Source organism: Sebastes umbrosus, chromosome 18, assembly GCF_015220745.1.
Source record: "Sebastes umbrosus isolate fSebUmb1 chromosome 18, fSebUmb1.pri, whole genome shotgun sequence".
In the NCBI taxonomy this organism is placed as follows: Eukaryota; Metazoa; Chordata; class Actinopteri; order Perciformes; family Sebastidae; genus Sebastes; species Sebastes umbrosus.
In genome coordinates, this window is record NC_051286.1 from 17001991 (window position 1) to 17024683 (window position 22693).

At 38.3% G+C, this 22693-nt stretch overlaps 1 protein-coding gene across 4 annotated transcripts; it reads left to right on the forward strand.

Annotated features, from left to right (window-relative positions):
* Positions 1-574: 574 nt before the first annotated feature.
* LOC119477353 (triadin-like) lies at positions 575-18953 on the forward strand. 4 transcript variants are annotated; one of them, XM_037751404.1, is made up of 7 exons: positions 575-1021; positions 4135-4216; positions 7488-7686; positions 8017-8064; positions 15013-15060; positions 16148-16309; positions 18203-18953. In XM_037751404.1, exons 3-7 carry the CDS (start codon positions 7500-7502, stop codon positions 18223-18225), a joined length of 468 nt encoding a protein of 155 aa, XP_037607332.1. In that variant the 5' UTR covers positions 575-1021; positions 4135-4216; positions 7488-7499; the 3' UTR covers positions 18226-18953. The 4 variants fall into 4 exon arrangements, with proteins under 4 accessions (XP_037607332.1, XP_037607331.1, XP_037607334.1 ...); XM_037751403.1 differs by lacking the exon at positions 4135-4216 and having other exon boundaries at positions 582-1021; XM_037751405.1 differs by lacking the exons at positions 4135-4216; positions 8017-8064 and adding an exon at positions 10286-10327 and having other exon boundaries at positions 592-1021.
* The last annotated feature ends 3740 nt before the right edge of the window (positions 18954-22693 follow it).

A 22693-nucleotide genomic window follows, 5' to 3' on the forward strand; every position in this document is an offset into this window, starting at 1 on the left:
CGCATGGGGCTCAACTAGATTTTTATTCACTTATTTGCTCTTCACATTGACCTCTGTTTGACAAGTCGGGGTGCTTAGGAGGAAATATGTTTTCCGCTGGAGGAAGTGCAAGAATGGTTGGGAGATTTAGAAGTTCTGAGTGCTTCATTTTTTAAGTTGTTGTCAAGAGCACAAAGTGAATAAGTTTGGTGTCCTGTTGTGTTCAAACTACTGGTGATGTTTTTATTGGAGGATCCACCAATCGCAATTAAAATGTACAATAAATGAAACAAAATCAATGATAGCACTTCTTCAGTCACTTTACAGGTGTAAGGGTATTGACTTGGTATTTTTTGCAGTGGACAGGTGAGGTCAGGGATGGAGTAATGGGCCTCTGAGGAGGAAAACTGATGAAACATCAGCTGCCTCCATCATTATAACATGATTAATAAGCTCTGGGTTTCCAAGACACATATCACAAGAGACTTTTAGACCTTTATCACTTTACTCTCCTCTCCATCCCTTGATCTTTTGCTCCTACACCCTGTTTTCTTGCACTCCACTGTCCCTCCCCTCTCCTATTTTGGACTCTCAGAGAGGGCAGGGTGACTCTCAGTAGGTCAACCCCTTCTCCCTGCTCCTCTCTATCGCTCTCTCTCTCTCTTTCTATCTCACTCTCCAGCTGGAAACTGAATCTAAGAAACTTTAACTCAAGAATTTCATGGACACAAAGCTTGAAGAACAACTTTGCAATTAAGAAGAACAATAAAAACATCCACAGAACTGTATACTGGATTTCCTTCCATTTTCTCCTGTGGGGAAGGTTTTGGGTGTATTTTTAGACCTGCTGTGATCCAGCTTAACTACGATTGCTGTGCGCCTTTTTGCTGCTGGATTTGAGCGTCTTTTTCTCACAATCAGCTGGGGCCAAAGAGGATTTAACGAAGGAGTTACATGCGTGTTTCTATGGTAACGGTGCATTTCCAGAGCCTTTGAAGGACTGAAGGTTATCACTGTACATCCAGCAAACTCAAAGCCCAAGGTACTGTAAAAATCCATGTCACTCTGGCTGAACTTTATAATAATGATCTGATACGGACGTTACCGAATGCTGGAAGTCCATATGCAGTTATTCTTTCTTATTGCCATTTAAATGATCTACTAAAGGTTAGCTGCTACCAGGGCATACTTCCAAACTTTATAAGGTGGATAACGAGGAGCAGTGTGTAACAATTAGAGGATCTATTGACAGAAATGAATATAATATTAATAAGTATGTTTTTTTTGTGTATAATCACCTGAAAATAAGAGTTGTTGTGTTTTTGTTGCAGTAGAATGAGGCGTTTATATCTACATAGGGAGCGGGTCCACTCCATGAGGTCCGCCATGTTTCTAAAGTGGCCCAGAATGGACAAACGAGTCGATAACGTTACTTGCTCCTGTCGCCGCCACTCTCTCTCTCTTGCTTCACCACTCACTTCCTACGTACACACTCTACTCTTACAACAGCTGGCTCTAGAGAGGGCCAATCGCGTTTTTTGCATTGGCCGCCGTAGCTCTCCAACACGCTCGGCACACGGGAGAGGCTTCAGTTGGTTGCAATCTGCAGCCTCAGCGCTAGATATCCTACACACTGTTCCTTTAAGTAATTTTTAATGTTATGATATCAAATAAGCCAAAACTAATGACCATTTGTGTTATAATCTATAATATATGCAAGGTGCAATGTCAGCTATTAGCTCCCAGCTTGGGTGATGAAGTGTGCTATACACATTACTAAAGTCATATTAATTTATCTTCACGTTGTGATTTTTCTTTTTAACTTCGTGGGGAGAAATAAACCTTAAAATCCCATTTTTTCCCCTTCAGGACTAAATGCTGCACTGCAGCCTGTTGCTCTATTGCCACTTGCCGATATATTACAAATGTTACATCAAATATGTGACTACTAACATCTCAAAAATGTACACGAGAGATAAACAAAACAAGTTTAAATGATGAGTTAACTCCCATACACTGTCAGTTCACTCTTCATTCCCCTACGCACCTGTTAAACCGGTGGTTTCCAACCTTTTTGGCTTGTGACCCTTTGAAATGAAGCATTATGTATAGTACTTCTGCCGCCGTAACACAGATTAATGTGTGAATGCGTGAATTATGAGCAGTTCAATCAAAGACTAATTGTTTAATGTGAGGGATTTTTAAAAGCTTGAAGAGTTGAAAGAATTCAGTATTTCATAGATAAAAAGATATATTTTTTCTTTCCTTTCCCCCTCTGGGGTTTTTCTAAGATGTGTCTTGGGATCCCTAGGGGGTCCCGACCCCCAGGTTGGGAACAACTGCATTTGAAAATATTTGCTTTGATGTGATCTTTTAATGATCAATTACCTTTTTCTCTCTTTTTCCTTTTTGCCGTCTTGTGACAGTGCCATACTGTAATTGCTCAAATGTAACCCAGAGGAATGGTTGACATGTAAATCACTGCTTTCATTTTCTGTACACAAAAGCTGCATTTAGCTCATACCAGAACATGCTGAGTTTATTTTACAAATTCATTCTTTTATCAGCTTATTCTGTTATGAAAACGCATGCTTCTGTGCTTTTACTCTAAGCTGATCTTGTACTCTCAAATAATGAAGAAGTATTGTTATCTTCAAGAAAAAAGTACCAATACAACAATGCAAAAAAAAAAAATTCCCGTTGTGCCTGTTATATTATATATGACATTATTATTGATGCATCATTGTCTAAGCAGCATTTTACTGTTGTAGCTGGTCAAAGTGGACCTCGTTTGAATGACTTTATTTGTAGTTTAGTCCAGTGATTCCCAATCTAAGGGTCAGGGTCCTCACCAGGGTCATAAGATAAATCTAAAGGGTCATGCACAGAAACACTTATTTGGATGAAACCAACGGAGAAGTTTAGACGGGAAATCTCTCTGTGATCCACAATTTATAGACATCTGAACCATGAAAATAGTCGTGTTCCTACTCACATTTCTATGCACATTTGAAAAGCTGTATGGAAACAACAATTCGATAACACTTCCTCAATTGCGGGAAAAGTTTTTCTTGAGGTGGTTTTTGCCTGTCTGACCAAACTACGGTGTAGCTGAGTTTATTTGCTCAAACCCAGTTGATGGAAACGCGCCTAAAGGTCTTTGCGCACCAAGTTCGGATTTTTGTATTCATTTTTTAAATCCGTTTTAAAAAATATAACGCACAGAAACCTTGCACACTGAGTCCGATGCGTTTTGTTATTCTATCTGTTGCAAAAATTTGCATTGCAAGACAAAACTGAATTAATTACGCGGGTTGATGAATGACTTAAGTAAGATGCTATTGTCTAGCTGTCTAGAGCACAATCACTACTGTCTAATCTTTCCTACATCCTTTGTTTTGCAACCATCCCTGATTCCAAGCTGTTCTGCAATTACCTGCCACAATACAGTATATCTTTAAATACTGCATCTCTGTATTCTTTTATTTCTTTATTTTAAAGTGCTTTGTGCTGGAAGATGGAGTGAATGTTAATCATGCCAATTTGAATGACGACGTTTGCACGGAAGGTTGTCAAACATCCCTCTTTTGCCTTTTGACGGATGCAAAAAGCAGAAAATCGAACCCGTTACGAAAACGTTGACGTACGAAGGTTTCAGAGATGGTGTGTAAACGTGATTGACACAACGTGAGGTTGTATTTTTTTTCAAATGTGCAACAAATTCGGACGAAAAAGGTCATAACTTGAATTACTTTTTTTGCGACATTTCAAAAGGTTGCTTAAAATTCGCTTGACAACTGAAAGGAAACACAGATAATGTGTTGTATTTTATAAGGTTATCAAATGTTTTTTAATGTAAAATCTTAATCTGAAAAGTAACTCAGTAACTCTAGCTGTCAGATAAACCACTGAAATGAGGTGGAGTAGAAGTATAAAGTAGCATAAACTCAAACAGTCTATCACTGATACCAACAAGATGACTTTATAAGCAGTAGCATTCCCATTTGTCATTAGGTTGGTGTACTCGTATCGAGGGGGGATGCATTTAATGACTCACACTCTCCCCAGTGCTTTTGTCGCCTTTCATTTGCCCTCAAACAACAGTTACTAGCCTGCACCCACATCCTTCTAATTCTGTTCATTCCTTTGGTGTAGAGGACGCAGCAGCAGCAGCAGCAGCAGTTGGCGTCCCTCTTTGTGTGTGAAGATCAGCTCCAACACTTGGTGGTGACAACAGGTGGGCTGGGTCATCAGGGCAGACACATACGTACCGCAAGGAAAAATGTTTGCTATAGAATCTGACTCACACTTTGACAGAAACTATAAAGCATGGGCTGTGTAAGAGGACTTTACTGTAACTAGATGCTTTGAAGAAGATCGGTGACGTGGATGATCCTCTTCTCTCCGCTTTAGGACATTCAGGCTGTTGCTCTGACCTCTTGTCATAGTAACATCGTGACTGTTTTAGCTGCTGTGGATCGATATGTTGGCCTGACCGGCCGTTGCCAGGGCTTCACTAGATCAATGGTCAGCTTTTATATCACATACACACACACACACAAACATCGGCACTCTCAAGCTCTACCTCTGAAATTACACACAAGCCGGCTGTTGTTCACCAGATCAATGGTTAGCTTTCTTGAATCACACGCACACACAAATGCACACTCGAGTGTGCGTGGGCAGAATTATGTTAAATTGATTTTGTAGTTTGTTTTTCTGAATGCAGCAACAGAAAGGTCAGCCCGAGACCAGCTACTGAATCAAAACACATCAATTGTTCACATTATACAACCGTCCTGGATCACATATACACATTGTTCAGTAGATAGATAACAGGAAGTGATACAATACAGTACATGGGCTGTCAGACGTCAATCAAACTGTGACTTTGGAAAGCTTCTGCCGATTAAACTTTACAAAGAAAAGACTAACTTTCGCAATTTGCAATATTTAAAAATGTTTTGCATATGTGAGTTTCCTTGGTGCATTGCATTGTGGGCCATTAGAGGACTAAATGTGAACACCTTGTAAACACACATCAGCATGATAAGAACTACCTAAAGAGACAGAAACCATCTTTGGGAGAAATTGATTTGACGTGTACTTTGACTTTTTAGTTTGGCCCATCTGCTAACATGGAGGAGGCGGGATGTATGACCTATACTGCAACCAGCAACCAGGGGGCGATCAAGAAGTTTTGGCTTCACTTTTGGGGAGCTGTCATGTCGTCTATCTTTATGTACAGTCTATGATTGGAGGTATACGTGCACAGAGGGCGGACTGTGGGTGGATGGAGGGTTTAATAGGGGCCCAACATTGATGTTTTGCCCTCGGGCCCCCCAACAGGTTAATCCGGCCATGCCAAAGTGCTCTTGCTTTTTTGCATTAAGCTTGAATACTTGTTTAATAGCCTTGTGCAGTCGAGCACGCTGTCTGGGTTTGAGTGCACCGGCTACATAATAGACTATAATATGGGTAATTCACTCAAGTGGAAGGATATATATATTGAGGAAAAAGCCAGGAGTGTGCCTTGAGGTACCTATGTAATATAATGAGGAGAGAGGGGAACCAATCTACACTCAGTTTCTTTTAATTGACAGTGAAGATGAGAACCAAACTGCCACCTAATTGTGTCAACGAGATTGTCATAATGAATGGTGTCAAATGCCTCAGTTGGACCAGCAGGACTCACGTGGATCTGCATCCTTCAGGGCCTCATTAATAACCTTGAGAAGGGCATATTTCTTCCGAGAGAGTCAGCCCTTATTTTAATTCAAATCTTCACAACTGTGTAGCTATCACTTTATATTTACAGATAAGCTGCATGAGAGGCAGGCAGAGAAACAGAAGGAAAAATAAATCATCTCAGGCGTTCATCGCAGCACGCCGCATAATGAACACAAACAACCTAACGCGGACACATAATCATGTTATGGCGCACGGCCCCGCTGCCGCACATTGATGAAAACTTTCTTTAGAGAAGTAATTTGTCTTGTAGAGCAGGTTTTTCATGGAATTTAATCTCCTCATCACCTCGGGAAGTCTCTGTCTCTCCTCCTCATATCTCTCATCCTCATCCTCACTGATTCACTGACATCCATGTGAATAAACAGCTGCTGTGTGTATTAATCAAAAGAAATGGTAAAATGAATGCCGCAGACTTGCCAATGTAGATATTATTCAAATCAAGCACAGATTAAAGTTACACAAATTGGACTCAGTGGTGAATTCATGGTGGGAAGATGCCAGTATCAAGACATATGTAACCCTGTGTTTTGATACCAAAGGCCTCAAGGCAAAGTGGACCTTCCACCCCCACAATATTTCTAAGGTTTTCTGTAGTTTATTTAGAAAATTTGCAACACGTTTGATGCCAATTGTCTTTCCATGTGTCCTTGTGGAACAGGAATCTACCACCAAAGCCAGACAATTTGTTGCTGCACATCTCTTTTTAATCATAATCCTCTAAATCAGATGCTAATTGAATTTCCCTCTAATGCCTATAGATATTTATAGATGCTGACAATTTTAATAGTGACATCAGCAATTTTAGAGAACTTAGAAAACTATAGTCTCGGCAAAAAAAAAAAAAAAGGTGTGGGATCTACTGTATATTGTTTCTTGGATAACAGGGACAAAATGACGATCAAAGTTAAAAGGCATATGGTGAAAAGCTGATTTCAAGAGTACACACTCCCAACATTTTAAAGTGCCTTATCAATATTTTATATCAATAATGGATCAAATAACTACTTGCAGCCCCGTCACACGAAAAGGCGTTTGAATGATGTAATTTGCAAGGCATTTAGCATGCAATAAGAACGCCGTCTTTGTTTTCAGCCTGTCATTACACCATGTAGTCTGTATTGACTGCAGTGTAAACGCAGCCGCGTAACTACGCTACGTTCAGAGCTAGTGACGTAGAATAAAAAGTGAGAACGCCTGTTTATGTCCGGTGGGTGGGGAGGTCTATGGGTCCAACAAACACAGGACTTTTCAACCAGGAGACCGGTGGTTTGTTTTGTAAGTTACGTTACTGATGTTTGTCACGTGTTTTTTAAATTATGTTACATTGTTTCCGTACGTATTTTCGTTAGTTTACATACTTATTTTAAGCGCAACCATGACATTTTTCCTAAACCTAACTAAGTGGTTTTGTTGCCTAAACCTAACTGCAGACATTACCATAGTTTTTTTGCGTGGCGTACATATGACACATGAAAAGCGGCATACAAATGACACGCTAAAAGCAGGAATGTCCTTGTAATGTGTCATTATTATGTCTTCTCATGACATCCAGCTGCTACTTGTATGTGACTCTGCAGTTCCTGTCAACTCTACAGTTTTTGGCTGGACCGCAGAGGGCCAGCCCTACAAATGCAAAAGTCTGTCACTGAGTGATGAAGTTACGTGATTGGTCAGCCGAGTGTTGGAGTTTCCTCATTGGCCGTTGCCCTTTCAAAACTTCTCTCTTTCTCTGCTCCGCCCCCTCTTCCTGTACTCAGCTCTCTTCACCAATGAGCAGTCAAGCCAACGGCGGGGAGGCGGTCCCTCCAGCACGGACCAATCAGAAGACAATTTTGGATGATGTCATTCAGACCTTCAGTTCACCAATGGCCTGGCTGCTGATTGTGGCACTGATCCTCACGTGGTCGGGAGTCGCCATCGTTCTCTTTGATCTGCTCGACTATAATACTCTTACAGGTAACACGAGTCTTTGTTGATTATTTGCTTTTTATCATTATTTTAATAGATTGTTAGTGCTATTCAACAATGACTATAATTCCATCATAATGTGATTATAATGTGCTTGTAATGTGCTTGTAATGTTTTATTATGACACTTTCCTTCAACTCGTACATTTACCCATTTTTCACATATAATTTACACATCCATATTTCATCCGAACAACCTGTCAGACATTTTTGAAGCAGACTTCAAAAGTGGACGTGCTCTCATGAAGGTCATCATTTTCAATGTCCATGTGTCGACTTGGGACACACACACACACACCATCTCATTTTTTCTTTTCAGCACACGTTTATAATGATGTCTCAACATCTGTGCCACTCCGACAACATGGTGTGTTGAGTGTTTCCCTTCATTTGACAGATGTATTGAAAATGACAAACAGTTTTGAGTAGTGCATTTTCTCACACTCACATCTTCACCTATAGACTCTAACATCAATTAGTTTATGTACCAGTGTAGTAATACAGCTGTGTACATACTCTCTCATCTTCACTTAAATGTCATACACTGGTAGAATGGATTGAAAGGGCACTTCCTGTTGTTAACACGCATACTAATAAGTCACGGGGAGTCGTTATTTTGAATAAAACATGTAGTTATTTGATTTAAAGTTATGATTTCTTCTAGTTAACATACTTCTTTAAATTCTATACATTGCCTGCTGCACTACAGAAACTGAGAGCAGCTTTGTTTCCTCATCTATTTCTAATCCTATTATCTTCAGCTCATAACTTAATTGTCTCGAGTGATCAGATTTCGTTTTCTGTGATCACACTTAACTTACTTCATTGTCGTGAGATAACAGAAAATGAATTTCCCTGCGAACGCAACTATGTTACTGATTGATTCAAGCAAATGCAGCATTCAAGATCTCCTTCAAACATTTTCCGCCTATTCACTGGGACCGTGATCAGGCTTACAAGGCTCTGCTCACCCATTAAGTTATATCTTGAGATAATGAGAAATGTCTGATTGCAGCGTAACAGGAGAAATCAAGAGAGAACAACTGGGCCGCACTCTTCAGCGTGTTGTTTTGTTTTTGGTAAACAAAAAATCTGGGTTGTTAACTACCCCAGAAATCTAAACACTGAACAAAAAAAAACGTTGCCACATTGATGTGATTATACTCCTTTTGGGAAATACTGTACGCTTAATTCACTCTAAAGGAGACTACTGAACGTCATCACGCCAACTCGTCGTCAGCTTTTACAGCCTCATTATGTGTACTCGCGCTCATGCGACCGTGGTGTAGTTCATTTATAGCCTAACATCAGCTTTTTACTCCTGGCAATTGCATTCATGCTTCAGAAAAAATCATAGAAGTGGTGTTCATTTGTGAAGATTATCTTGCTGAACAAAACGTGTAAGTATCATAAACGTGCGTTTGCCACAAAGCTTATTTTCTGCAATAATCCAAAAACCAATGGAAAAATCCCATTGGGTTTTTGTTGAGGGAACCGGGGCGATGCTAACTTCCTGATTGGCCTACAAAAATATGTCATCCCTGGAGCACTCTAAAGTGTACAGACATGAGAGTAGTTTCAATCTTCTCTTCTAGCTCTGTGCAACAAACCGAATGAGTGTATTTCCCAAATGTCAAACTATTTCTTTAAATTGCCAGACTAAAGGACTGTAATGAGATTAATTCTGCATATTCCAATGACAATGTGAACAGATGAGATATTGCTTTAATTGAATTAGTGCGTATGTTTACATTTTCAAGGTTAACTTGTTCATTGCATTTAAACCATAGAATATTAATGTTGATGTGGACATTTTAAATTGTGCGAAAGAATGATAGGTTGTAGTTTCACCTCAGCTCCAAGTATTTTGCACTTTTCCTATTTGGTAACGCTTTATTTTACAGGTCCGTAACTTCCAAATGATTTTCTAATAGATTACAAGACGTTTCCAGGGAAAGAACTGTTATCTAGCACTAATTAAAAAAATAGAAACTACTATTTATGTCAGCTAAATATGCAGGCAAGCAATCAACTTACAAGTTTTCAATAATAAATTAATATTTATTCTGGTTTAAATTCAACTTTTCTTTCAAGGACATTCCTACTTTCCCTACATTTAGTAACACATTGCACTGCTCTTTTCAGAAGACTTCTTAGAAATGAGGGAAATTATTCAGGTATAATGGGCCTGTAAAATACAGCATTACCATAATCACATATGCATAATGGTGAAGCATTAGCATGCACTACAGTGATCTAAATAGAAATGACCCACAAAGGTCAAACCGTCTCCGATTCTCCCAACCACACAACAGGAAATCAATCCCTTTGATTTTGTCACAGGTGAACGTGCAATGTGCAGCTCGTTTCCTGTGATAATGACCTTTCTATCAATTCTACCTCATATCTGCTCCTTATCACTCCCACCACTACCACACATCACCATGTATTTGGACTATCCTACGGTGTGAGGATAGTCCTGCCTCACACATCACATCAACACATCTTTAACTCCTCTCCTCCTTCCTTCAACCCCTTCACCTCTCCTCCATCCTCATGCTGTCAATCACCTGCCATCCCATCCAAAGAGTACACATCATACTGTGACGACCCCGTGTGTTTATCTCCTGGTAAAAACAACCACAGCAAAACCACTAACAGTTTGACTGCATGGCTTGCTTGTACTATAGCGTTGCTGTGACAGACCAGAGATAATCAAGATATACATGATCCATGTCTAGAGTCCAGTATTTCAAAATGTGAGACTCTGTATGGAACATTTTAAAGGGTAAATCAACTCTAAATCACTGCAAAAAAAAACTCATTGAAATCATAGACTATTTATATATAAAGATGGACAGCACATCTCCACTTCCTCCCACTGTACAAAAGTAAAGCAAAAATATCCCGGATACGGGGGGTCATTTGGAGCCAAAGTCACAGCCGCAGATTGTCAGCGAGAGAGACTCACAGCTGTCAATCATGATGTCTTCCTCCCTTTTTATAGCTTCAAATAACTAATTAAAACCAAACTTGTCAGAAAAATTAACACTTGAACATGAATCAGCGTGATAAGAACTACCTAAAATGACAGAAATCAGCTTGGGGAAAAATGTATTGGATGTGTATTTTGACTTCCATGTTGGCCCATGTCCCATCTGCCAACATGGAAGGGGCGGAATTTATGACCTATACTGCAGCCAGCCACCAGGGGGCGTTCCAGATGTTTTGGCTGTCATGTCGTCCATCTTTATACACTTTATGGTTGAAACTTTCCACCAGCAAGTGTTGTCCACCAGCTGTCAATTTGCTAACTTACTGTCCGTTAGCAAGCTTGTTAGCTCAGTCGCTAACGGAACAATAAGTTAGCAAGTGCAAACTATTTCCCTTTTGTGCACCACAGATAATAAGCTATACGATAGCTTTCTCCATTTTGGACTCTCCAGCTCTCCATTCTGTCGAAGGTTAGCAGTGTCAAGATGACTTTCTGTTGGTCAACGGTGTAGAGTCGCAAGTCAAAAATCACCAAAATTTAACTTGAAGAAAATTTGCGCAGATATAATTGCCGCAAACTTTCCCCATTTTAATTGGGACATTATCTCCGAAAAGAGATATTTGGGTGAACTGAGTCTTTAAGTAATTCACGGTTTTGAACATTGAAGGTCATTTTTGACCTTGGGAATATGTGTGACTAGCTTACTAGCTTAAGTGGTCAGGGTTGATTTACCTTTTGAGCACCGTTTCCTAACATAAAACTTTAGTTAACTTATTTGCTTAATAGAATGTATTCTTGTTCTGGTCTGCTATCAAACGCAAACTGTTTATGAAGCCTCTCAGATACAGATGACAAATTAAAGGAAAAACAGTCTAGTCTAGAAAGGTGTTTGGCAACCACAACCCTTCAAAACAACTTCAGTGCTACTTGTAATAAATCTCTGAAACTCTACTGGAGGGATGAACACCATTATTCTTCTACTGACACATCTCCAATATGGTGCACAGTTGGCAACTGTATGGAACCATCTGCATTTGTTACATTTCACTCATTTATTCAGGTTTTTCTTTAATTTGTCACCAGTCTCTGTATCCCTGTCTTCAGGTGCATGACAACTCAAAATGTGTGCCTGTGTTACTAGTGTGGAATTGCATGTAGGTTATATCTGTGTTTCCTGTGGACCTGCCAACAGTCCTCAATGACTAAGACAGATACGCAGGCTTAAAATAGACATCTAGGTATTGGGTTACGACTATTGTGTCTAATGACAACAGTAAATCTGTCGGCCTGTTCTGATTTTAAGTTCAATCATTTGTGCAATGTTGCAGATTCATTTTCTTGTGGCGGCTGACATTGAAAAATATGTTCAAGTCATGTGGCTAAATATTTAATATATTTCAATCTGAAATATCAATAAAAGTTGCAAATCCTTCCTCTAAGTCAAGGAAATGTTTCTCCCATGCAGGGTTAAGGATAGCAAGGAAATGCCCATGAAAAGCAAAGCGTCCCCTGTACGTTGCAGTTATCTTCCATTTTCTGAAGCAAATATTTGCAAGTTGACAATGATGAAATGCTGGGCTGCATTTTTAATCACAAGGCTTTTCTCCCATCATGACATTTCAATAAAGGCCAGTGTGTGTAAATGAAACAGCAAGGAGACTTTCTCGGACAATAAAGAAGAAATGCAATTCTCCCTGTCGGGAAAGAGCAGAGATAGTGTGTGTGTGTGGAGAGAGAATAGCCAAAGTAACATCAGAGAAGGATACAGATATAGAAATTTGGGAGACAGAGACACACACACTTGCATAGACATACTGTAGGCTATAGAAAATACCGCAGAGTAGGGGAGAGCGGGGTCGGTTGGGACACTTTTGTATCAACACCAAATGACCTTCCTTATTACAGAGAGTAATGAAAATGATTTGATCCCTGAACAGAAATAGGTGTCTGCTAACAATTTATCAAGTTCTTTAGAGCCCAACTCAAACATGGAAGGAACAATTTTGTTAAATGTACGCGGAGTTCTTCCCAAAATTCTCCCTCTTCGAGTTGGTTGGGACACCTTGTTCTGGGCTAAAAATAAATATAATTTAAATTTCTTTGAGAAAAAGAAAACATTTGTGAAATTATTATATTTTCATAAATTAGTGAGATATGAAATTTGACATAAAAGGGGTTTCTGACTGGCTGTCACTTGAGAAAACATTAATGCTGCAGTAGGTAGAATTGGAGCAAATATAATTTTAAAAAGTTATTTTTATAAAACGGTCACTATATCTGACAGTAGTGCTTCAGACAGGTAATCTGAAAGAAATCATGTTCCTCTGTGTCCTCCGGTGCTCCTAATGGCATCTGCAGGATTACACAGACCGGAGGAAAACAACCAATCAGAGCCGAGCTGGAGCCTGTCGTCTTCTAAGTATAAGCCAAGTATACTTAGACTTTACTGTTTACTTGTCAGTATAAGCCAAGTATACTTAGACTTTACTGTTTACTTGTCAGTATAAGCCAAGTATACTTTGATTTTTCTGTATACTTGTCTGTATAACCTAAGTATACTTAGGTATATCTCTGCTACGTACATAAAAAGTAAACTGAAAGTATACTCCCTTATTTGGAGTTTAAAATAAGTATACTAATAGCCCACTCGAATAAACCTGTATTTGGTAAGGGATGGTTACGGCTCCCTCACACTTATCCAGCTCAGATGCGTCTCTTCCAGCTACTTTACTCTATTTTTCTTCTGAGAGGTTTTTCAGAGCCCTGCGGCACAATTTGTATTTTTAAACTCTTTTCTTTCTGCTTTATCATTTTGATGTGGCGGCTAGAAACTAGAAAACTAAAGATAGAGAGAAGTAGGCAGACGAAAAAGAGACACAGGATGAGAACATAAAAGTAAGACTGAGACAGAAAATAGAGGGAAACAAAGAAGGACAGGGAGGGTGGAAAGGTAAAGTGGAAGAGAGACTGAATGAATAAGTAACCGCAGTAAAAGGACGACGGAGAGTTAGCGGGGGGGAGATGCTATAGCCTTCTGTTCCCGGTGTCTCTGTCTGGAGTGCCAATCAAAGAAATGTCAGCGCATTAATCAGCTGTTTATGAGGATCCATTATACGACTCCTCCACACTGGGCAACAAACAGGCACAAAGCTCCTTCCACCTGGGAGAGCTGGAATATTAAAAAGATCAACTAATGAGAGCGGCCGCTGGGACAAAGCCGCTGTGAATGGCAAAAGAAGTGTCAATGTAGGAAAATAAAACTGAATATAATTATAATACCTGTTGGTGTAATTGACTAGCTTTGCTTTAAAACGCCTCCTTTGCATCATTAGGAACTAAACATTTACCAGCTTTGTTAAATGTTGAACCCTGACGTTACCCGTCTCTAGCAGTGTCGATTTACACATGCGTTCACTAATAAGTGTATGAAATTACCTGTGGAAGAAAAAATACTCCCAAAAAGATATAAAATAATGAATCAGTCAATATGTTGGCACCACTCTCTCATAACTCACCCTTTATAAATAGTTTATAAGTTGTAGTTAATAGTTTTATTACTAATTAATAAATCATTTATTAATGCTGTTTAGATCAGTCATAAGCCATTAATAGGAAGAACTTTTGGGTTTGTTAATAATCTCCATGCCAGTCCAAAAGTTATTTAGTGACACTAGACTACTTTATATAGTAGTATACTATACAATATTGGGACGGACAGTGTGGAAACACTGATACAACTGTTGAAACCTTGGTTGCCGTTTCTTGCTGTGTTCTCACCCAGCATGTCCTCTGCATCAGAGACATACAGGAAGTCCTAACATGTTCTGTAAGAGGAAAAGTGTGTTTTGTGTGTGTTTTTATTTCTTCTTCTTTATCATGATGGCTATTATAGCAGCAAAACAATACATCTAAAGCTGTATGTGGCTGTGATGCCGCTGATCTTCTGTGTGACTTTATCTATTTTTATGGATTCTCTCTCTCTCTCTCTCTGTCATGTGCCTTTTTCCTCCTCTCTGTTTCTTTTTTTCTTCTCATTTCTCTATTATGTGCCTCCTCGGTTCCTCTCTCCTCCGTCCTCCTGCCTGTGACCCAGATATCGATCTCAGCGTGTCATCTCGAAGGATGTCTCAATTCCTAAAAAGGCATCTGGACGAGAGAGGAGGCTTGAGCAAGGGTGCACAGGGGAGGATGCAAGGAAAGGAATCGAGGATGTACACACTGAGAAATGAGAAGAGCCACTGGTCTCTCTTCAACCTGTACTCTACACTTCCCGTCATGCTGTCTCTGTTAACCTTGTGTTTGTGTGTCTCTCCCCCTCAGGTCTCCCTCCTCCTTCTGCCATCGCTAAGAGAGGCTTGAGGGCTAGAGGCAAGCAGAGAACCATCGTACACATCACATTCACTCCTTAGTACTGTATCTAAATATATCTACAGAAATATTAAACAATATTTCTCTCTCTGGCAACCTGCTCCAACCAAACTGAGACCTACAGTATCCATAATATAATGAACCACCGTAGTGTGCTCCAAACACCTGTACATGCATTTTATTTATACAGTATACATGCATTATTTAATACTATACTATCTTTGTGAAGCTTATCATGTATGGAGTCATAGGAGTACCATAAAAAATAATGAATCTGTAAAAGAATAAGAAAATAAATGCAGAAATATAAAGAGGAATAAATAAAAGAATAACTAAGTACATTTTAAAAGTGGAAATATAAAGAGAAATAAATAAAAGAATAAATAAAATTGGGGAAATATAAAGACAAATAGATTAAAAAAAGAATAAATAAATAAATTACAAATGTGGAATTAGAAAGAAAAATAAATAATAGAATAAATAGAAATGTGGAAATATAAAGAGAAATAGATACAAAGAATAAATAAGTAAATTAAAAATGTGGAAATATAAAGAGAAATAAATAAAATAATAAATAAATGTGGAAATATAAAGGCAAATAACAAAAGATAGAAGAATAATTATAAGCATTTTCATTTATTTTCACATTTATTTGTTCATTTATTTCTATATATATATTAATTCATATATTTTTAAAAATATATATTTATTTATTTATTGCAAATAAATCGATAAAGACATTCTGTATATTAAAAAACAAGTATTCTTTAGATAATATTATTTATTTATTTGTATCCCTTTATTTTTTCCTTATTCTTTTACAGATTTGTTATTTTTTATGGCACTCCTATGAATATTCATCTTAATTTTTCTGTTAAAATTGTGTGGTCTATGAAGTGATTTCAACTCTATGGTAGTTTTTGAGACTAGTTTTTGAGTTAGGGTCCCTAATATTCTGTCCAGTCCCGTTTACTTTCTCAAGTTCGGTTTTACTTGATCAAATATCTGTTGTAAATATTTCACAATATCCCACTCGTCTCTGCTTTACAAATTATTTTATTTTATTCTATTTTTTAATTCTATTTAGGTGGTTTCCGTCCAATAAAATCCAGCCCTGCTGGGGTCCCTGCTGATGTCACAGCTCAGGAGAGCACTGATTGGTTGGAGATGATATGGACTTTTGCAGCCAGTCTGGTAGCTCCTGATGAGGAGGAGGAAGGTATTCACCAGCTAACTGAAACCATCACATGTAAGAAAACATCACCTCATACTAACTAACCATTTATTGACGAAGATGATTAATTACTAATATCCTGAATAAGATGCTTATCCCACCTAACTTCTAATTCAGGACCTATGCACCAAATCATGAATGAAACATTTTAATATTCTGGACGTAAAAAGACTATTAATCAGCATGGAAATGTATTGAGAAGCTATACGCTCATCGTGATAATCCAGGTCATGCAGATAATAGCAATGATGGAGCTGTCAGAACGTAATCACTCACTGACTAACAGAGTTGTAATGGATATGACGCCCTTTTAACCCGCTAAATTGTGGAAATATATTAGGCATAAAATAAACTTCCCGTCTCATCTTCTTTATTCAATTATCAGAACCAACAGCCCATTAAAAATACTGCTAATTAACTGTAGTGAAAACTTGAACTGGAGTGCTTTATATTTTCCAATTCTTCTGTCACGGTCGGTACACAGGAGAAAAGGGATTGAACCAAATGCAGAGAGTCGGAGGCAGCAGAAAGAAATTCAGTGATTTATTGTGACTAGCTTACTGCCTGTAACTAATTACTACCATTTGGACTCTCTGCCTGAGAGTCTAAATGTCGGCAGGTATCAGATAGACAGAACACAGCATTGCAACTATCAACCCTGTCTCATGGGAAGGCGTATAAATAGTACGACATTATAAGGACATTCTTCAAGTCATGAGGACGCATTTTAGACTTTTTGTGTGTCATTTGGTACGCCACGCAAGAAAACTCTGGTAACGTCCACGGTTAGGTTTAGACAACAAAACCACTAGTTAGTTTGATTTAGAAAGAAAGTCTCGGTTGGGCATGAAATAAGTACGCAAACTACGTAAAATACGTACGGAAACAACATAACATAAGTATGGAAAACATGTCACAAACATCACTAACATAACTTACAAAACAAAACACCAGTCTCCTGGTTGAATGTCCTGTGTTTGTTGGACCCATCCACCTCACTGCCCGCCCGCCAAAAGTGGTCTTTCTCGCTTTTTATTCTATATCACTAGCTCTTATGGTACATGTCCACAGTGGCGTTTTTTTATCGCGAGGGATCGCCTCACTTCCCAGCATTGGACACTTGATGGGCTGCCACTAGACACAAGGCACCTGATTGGACGAACGCTTTCCCTCGTGGGCTGCTGCTCCCAGCTTTCAAACCAGAACCAACATGTCGGCTCTTTTGGAAACTTTCTTCTCTTATATCACGAAAATAGTTAATCAAAATGTGTTTCTGAAAAAAATATTTTAATGTGAGAAATAAACCATGCAGTTGCTGAATCTGCACGCTTAATGCCTCGCACATTAACATGGCATTCATACGCCTTTTCCTACAAACGGGCTGCAACTATGACGATCTGATAACAGAACAAAGGAAGTTGGCCGGTATATTGGCAGAGTGGCTGACGAGGGAATGAGAAAGAGGAACAGGTGTGTGGATGGGTGTGGCAGTTATGTGATGGGAGGAAAGAGGGAAAGTCCGAGAGCATCTTGAGGACGGATGGAAAAAGGCAATGATGATTGATTTTGGGGGAACTAGAAATGTGTCTGTAGAGGAGGGACAGAGAGACAAAGTGTTACAACTTCAACAACATTTGCTTGATGCTCTCATTCAGACTGAGGAGCAGAGAGTTACTGTATGTTAGCCAGAGTTATAAACATAAGAAGCAGTTAATTTACAGAGGGAGAGGTTAAAGGCCAAAACAACAGCAGAAAGACAGAAGAAAAAATAATTATGTTATGCAAACAGCTTAATACTTTTTCCTTGTTAGGTAATATCAGCCAAGAAACTGCAGTTTGAGGTTTAATATCTGCACCTGCAGTAACTGGGATTGATGAACTTACCTCATTTTCTCCTCTGGCCTTCAGCTTTCCACTCCGAGGAGCTGTAAAGAAGAGGAGCGTGGAGAAAGGTCAAGAATGGACAAGTATGAAGAGCCGAAGAGAGGAAGAGAGAAGAAGAGAGCGTCTGCCTGAAGTGGAGGAGAGGATGTAAAGAGACAGAAGGAGGAGGAGGATGTACAGTTTACCACAGTTATGTTTCTTTCTGTCTGTCTGTTGGAATTTGATGAATAAAAAATGACAATTTGAAACCTTGGCTTTGGTTTCCTTTCTGAGTGTAGCCTAATAGAAACACCAATACAGTCTTTATCTGTATTCTGTATTCTGCACACTGCTTTCTGGATTGGCTTTTTGAAAAAGTACTCATCCTTTAAATCAACAGTGTGTTAACATAACATTGCAATGTTTCTATAAGTTCTTCATTCTTTTTACAAGCTGCATCCTGCACTACCGTGGAGCCCCGGAACTGATAAAAAGTAGTAAAAGGTCATCAGGTGAAAAATGTCAAAACTGTAACTAAATACATCAGTTAATACTATTGTTAATTAGATCATTTAAAAAATAAATCCTTATATTTATCTTTTTATTCTTTACCACCAATCAGTTGATCAAATAGAATAAAGCTTATTTTATAAATTCTTTTTTTTTTAATCTTTCTCATTTCATTTTTACTCCCTCATTTTCTTCACACATTTAAATATCTATCCTCTATTTTCCCCATGCTCCACTTTACATTTTCCTCACCTCATTCCTAATTTTCGTAATCGTAAATTAGTTTAAAAAAAAAAAAAAAAAAAACAGTATTCAGAATCATAAATAATAATATAATAATCATTATTTATTTTTACGCTTTATATTTGTTTTTGCATGACACCTAAACTAAAAACCCATCTATTTAGTCTGGATTTCATGTAGTGTTTTACCATTTTAGTGGTTTTATTATTTATAATATTTACTCATTTTGTTTTGTCAACATTTTACTATTTTGAGTAACTGTTGATCATTATGACATTTGTCTATTTATTGTCAATCGCTTGTAAAGCACTTTGAAGTGCATTTGATTTGTTCGAAAGGTGCTATAAATAAAGTTTGATTGATTGATTGATTGATTGCCATTTATTTATTATTTCACTGACAATATTATTCATTAACTTTGTAACTAAATACTTTTGTATTCAGCTACACTTGTTGACTTGTCTGACAACCTTTCTCTACATTTTGCCAGTTTAGGGGCTCCATAAACTGCATTCAACTGTGGACTTAACAGTAATATTCTGAATAGTTATAGATTAACAATATCCTTTTTTGTAATGCATTATACAGAAAACATTTATGTTTAATGTAAACCAACCATACAAACCCCAACCCTAAATTGAACCAAGTCTACACCCTAAAATGTCAATTGTTACCATGTTTTTGTCTCTGAATAGGACACACACATGATTTGAATCATAATTTTGAGGTAGGCCTTTTCATGAGGGCCTTTTTTGTAATAGAAATATAGCGCTGAAGTGTTAAATAATGAGTCAGCCATTCATTTCCTTTCCTCCCTCTCCAGTCTTTCTATCTGTCTGCAAAGGAGGTGGTCTGAATTGGAGATGACCGATGACTAACACTCCCCCAGGTCGACACCAGGCGAGTGATGCGGTACAGTAACAGCAAGAAGCTGCCAGGCAGCGAGATGAACGGGTATGCCAGGAGGAAGCCGACATGGAAGAGATAAGGATCAACTCGCTTGCACTGGGCCCCTCCGGCATCAGACTGGGTGACTCCAACTTGGAGCCTGAACATTAGAAGTAGATGATGGTGGGCGACCGAGAGAAAACACAGCACAGCAAATTCATAATTCTTCTTGAGATAAAGAGGACAGTGTGACCCGCAGTTAAAAGAAAACAGGGCTGAATAAAGGAGGCGAGAACATAAGAAAAATGGACTGTACGCCTGAGCATGAGATCACCAGCAAGATATATGAACGCCTCTCATACTGTAATCTCATATAACCATAGCAATGCAGAGAAAAACCAGGCATTACTATGAAGACTTAAAATAATGAGCTGGGGGACGAACTGTATTACAAGCAATAGTCCTGTATTAAATATTTTACTGAGATAAAAGTACATATGTACAGAAGTAGGCCTATTATTATAAAAATGTGCTTTAAGTACATGGAGCAAATAGTCATTGAGTAGTCCACATCTGTGTTATTATCTCTGCCAGGAGATTATGTATTTGGTCGTGTGTTTGCATCTCTGTGTCTGTCTGTCCACGGCTAATCTCACATACTGCTGGACCCATCAGCCTATTATTTTTTTATGGTAATTTATGACTGTATGCTAAAGGATCTCTTGTGGTTGCAGTGATTCACACTTTTTGAAAACATATTCGTTTTTGCATGCCTCCACGGTGAACGGATAATCCAAAAACTTGATAAACTGAAGTAAATTCATATCAAAACATCCTTTTACAAACTCTCACACACTTTGATAGGCTACTCTACCAAAAAGTAAGCACAACTACAAGCCAAGTATTCTTTTCTGTAGGCCTAGAAGGCAAGAATACTCTTTTTAAGTATATCTTGATCAAAAGATCAAGTTAAGGCCTATACTGAAGTAAATTCACATACTTGCTATCTACTAATGTATAAAATTAGCATGAAAACATGTGTAGCATGTGACAAAGCAAGGAGTGCTTTAAATATAAGGTTGTTGGGTAGTGATGCTAAGCAGATTTATTTACCTGCATAGCTACAACTTACATTTAACAGCAGCATTTTTGTCATCTTATTATTTGATAAAGTGGAGTGCCCATTGCCACATAGAGAAAATATAGCTTTCTACCATTCTGCAGACAGTCTGATTGTGTGTCTGTAAATAGAGACGGACGATACCTGCAGTGAATTGTCGTCGTTTCCTAGACACACATATATCTGCATCTGCCGCTTCATTGCTGATAACCTTCATCTTTGTCTGCAGCCTCAAATGGAAACATTTGTATAATTTGCTAAATGTATATAGGAATACATTCAATTAAAATGGGTCGGCGGTGTGCAATCAGTGTTGTGGGAATGTATTTCTGGCGTAATGAAATTGTCATGAAATTGAAATGAAATCATAGGTTAATTACAGCTCTAATGGATTTTAACCACATTGTAGTGAACATGAGTGTAGCAGAAAATCTCTGTACAGGGAGTTGCTTCTATAAATGATATTAGATTATACATTATCATCTATTCAGACCGTGCTCAGCAAGATATCTTAATAGAAATGAATTAGAAACGTCAGCCTTAGAACAATTAAAGGCTTTCTTTGTATGTCTTGATACAGGCGGAATGATCAGATAACAGGACTGAAAACCTCTTCAAGAACATACAGCAGCTCAGATCTGAAGATAAAATCGCTTTACTTAAGCTTATCCTTCTCAGTGGAGATTTGTCAAAGCAAACACAGCATCCTCTAATAAATGCCGTCTCATCACGGCAAATGCTTTCACTCCTGTAATGGTTTGTTTTGGGGCCGAGGAGCATCCAGATGATGATTTAGCACAGAATTATAAGTCAAATCAATTACTATCTTAAATTAAACCGTGTAGTTTGATTGTACAAACAAAATTAAACAAATGGATGTAGCATGGGAGCGGGATTGCATTTTTATACTGTAATCAGCACTATTCTATCACTTAGAATATTTAGACATTTTGGGAAATACCAGAAATTTGGAGGTTTTATTGTTTGATGAGAAGAACTATACCACTTGATACCACTCCCATATATGCTAAAGAAGCCACTGTGAACAGCTAACCTAGTAACTTTATGGAGTCTTGTGGCCTTTTTCAATTCAGTTCAATTAAATTCAATTAAATTCAATTTTATTTATAACGCCAAATCATAACAGAAGTTATCTCGGGGCACTTTCTATATAGAGCAGGTCTAGACTATACTCTTTATAATATTATTTACAGATACCCAACAATTCCCTCCATGAGCAAACACTTGGCGACACAGTGGCAAGAAAAAACTCCCTTTTAACAGGCAGAAATCTCGAGCAGAACTAGGCTCTGGTTGGGCACATACTGTATATTAGAAGTGGATGTAGTCACCTTGATGTCACCCATTGGTTTGCGGACTGTTGTTTTGAAGCCTCGGGTTCGGCATTTTGGCAGTCGCTATCTTGTTTTTTTGCAACCAGAAGAGAGATGAGAGGGTGAAGCTAATGTTACAATTAACTTTCATGAACTGAAAACACTGTGAAAGGGTTAAAGTTGTAAGACGAAAACATGAACAACTCTCAGACCGGACAACGCCATGGTAGCGACCTGTCAATCACAAGGTAGCCGCGCCCTAAAGCATACTCTGCTTTATGGTCTATTTGACTCTAAATGGGACCATAATTTACTAAATGAACATCATGCTGTATTGAAGAAGACTTGAAACTAGCAACTGAGACCATAAACTCATGTTTACAATGTTTACTGAGGTAATTAATCAAGTGAGAAGTAGGTTCATTTTCTCATAGACTTCTA